Source organism: Myotis myotis, unplaced genomic scaffold, assembly GCF_014108235.1.
Source record: "Myotis myotis isolate mMyoMyo1 unplaced genomic scaffold, mMyoMyo1.p scaffold_m19_p_8, whole genome shotgun sequence".
Lineage (NCBI taxonomy): Eukaryota > Metazoa > Chordata > Mammalia > Chiroptera > Vespertilionidae > Myotis > Myotis myotis.
In genome coordinates, this window is record NW_023416390.1 from 39621482 (window position 1) to 39623675 (window position 2194).

Genomic DNA, 2194 nt, shown 5'->3' on the forward strand with positions numbered 1-2194 from the left:
CAAAAGTGTGTGTCCTTTGTTTTTTCCCAGAGTATAAGGGTCATGAGACCAAAAAGTGAGAAAACCACTATGGTTTATCCCCAGCCATGATTGGTCCATTTCTTGCACTGACCTCATAAGGCACCATTGTGATGGAATTGCAAACCACTCCCCAGCCGTGATTGGTCCATTTGTTGCTCTGACCTCATAAGGCGCCATTGTGATGGAATTGCAAACCACTCCTATATAAGGCCCTGTCTGGGCCGAGGATTTCGTCCGTTATAGCCCAGGAAGCTGCTTGCGGTGACCTGTTGCACTTGGACACCTTAGCCTGTTTTTGTCCTATTTTTTTTTCATTTTTCTTTTATTTAATTTTTGTTTTTATTTCGTTTTCTTTTTTGTTATTTCTATTTTTTTATTTTTGTTTTGTTATTTTGGAGCTGCCATGTCGTCTGACTGTGCAACCTCCTCTTCTCACTTTTCAACCCCTCCCGTCAACCAGGTGCGCTTCGTTGGTGACTATGTGCTCCAGCGAACAATCAGCAAGGGAGCCGGGGCCACGGTGAGCTTGGCCTGGCACGTGCCAACTGCCACCGAGGTGGTTATAAAAGCTATTATTCAGAAGGGCTGTCCTGAGTTCCCTCAAGAAGCCCATTGTCTTCAGAGCTTAAACCACCCAAACATCACGACATTATTTGAGGTGACTGCCACCCAGGACAAGTTTTACCTGGTGATGGAGCACATGAGGGGAGGGGACCTACGAGAGCACCTGGAGACCTACGGCCGCCTGACGGAGCGAGAAGCGCGCTCCGCGTTCCGGCAGCTGGTGTCCGCGCTCCAGTACTGCCACCACAGGGGCATTGCCCACCGGGACCTGAAGCCCGCCAACATCCTGTTAGACGCCAACATGACCATCAAACTGGCAGACTTTGGTTTCGGCAAGGAAGCGAAGGGCCAAAAACTGAGCACCTTCTGCGGCACCATCTACTACATGGCCCCCGAGATCTTCAAACCAAGACTATGACAGCTGCAAAGCGGACGTCTGGAGCTTGGGGGCCACCTTGTACAAGATGGTGACGGGAAAGGTGCCGTTCCGGGGGGCCAACTTTGTACGACAGAGGGAGAAGATTCTGGCGGGGAAGTTCGAAGTGCCGCACTTCCTGAGCAGGCAAGGCCAAAGTTTTTTTAAAAGATTAATTACGGTGGACCCCAACCAGAGGCCGACCATGGAAGAGGTCATGGAGGACCCCTGGCTCAACATGGGCCAGGAGGAGGAGCCGCTGCGGCCCTACATCGAGCCGCCCCAGGAGGACTTGGACCCCCGCGTCACAGCAATGATGCTGGACCTGGGCTTCAACCAGGAAGAGATCCAGCATTCAGTGACGCAGAGGACATTCGATAAAGTGATGGGGACATACAGGATCCTGAGAGTGACCCAGACCAAGATGCCCGGCCGCACCATCCGGGTAAGGCCCTACCCCTCCCTTGAGGCCAGGAGCATTTTCTCCAGCCAGGAGGTGGGTTGTGGGCAGAGCTCAGGAGATCTATCTCAGTGCTGCGGCCGAAGCAACGCTGTGAGCACACTCCAGCGAACATGTTTCCTTGGCACACCAGGAAGTAGCAACGCCCGCCTGACAAATCTCCAGGAGCCACCTACTCTTGGCCCCGATCTCACGCCCATTGGATAACATAGAAAGCGTGTCCCTATTGCAATGGCTGCTTACCCCTTTATATACGGCTATACTTCCTCAATCAACTTGGATCTGTGTCTCTGGAAAAAAAAAGAAAACGACAACCGCGCCCTCAGCCTCCAGCCTGCTCCGCATGCATCTCCGCACCTTAGTATTTTACTTCCGCACTGCGCCTCCTCTGAGTCTCGGTATGCTTTTCTATTTCCTTCTAGTTGTAGAATTTCCACTCAGCCAGCCTTCCTGTAGTTCTGGATGATGCCCATTCCGTCTTTTAGCTGTATTTTTGAAGTGGTTGTTCGAGGCAGCAAACTCCGATGTTTACCTATGCCACCATCTTGGTTTCTCCTATGTAATACTTTAAACAATAAATAATTTAAATTTTTTAGAAAAGAATAAACAACCCTAGCTTGTTTGGCTCAGTGGATAGAGCGTCGGCCTGAGGACTGAAGGGTCCAGGGTTCGATTCTGGTCAAGGGCACATGCCCAGATTTCAGGCTCGATCCCCAGCTGGGGCGCGTGCAGGA

General features: G+C 51.5%; 1 protein-coding gene across 1 annotated transcript; it reads left to right on the top strand.

The window, feature by feature from the left end:
* Positions 1-424: 424 nt before the first annotated feature.
* LOC118661530 (serine/threonine-protein kinase MARK2-like) lies at positions 425-1667 on the top strand. Its single transcript, XM_036319618.1, is given in 2 exon segments — positions 425-990; positions 992-1667. Coding segments are annotated over 2 exon segments (1242 nt in total).
* Positions 1668-2194: the final 527 nt, after the last annotated feature.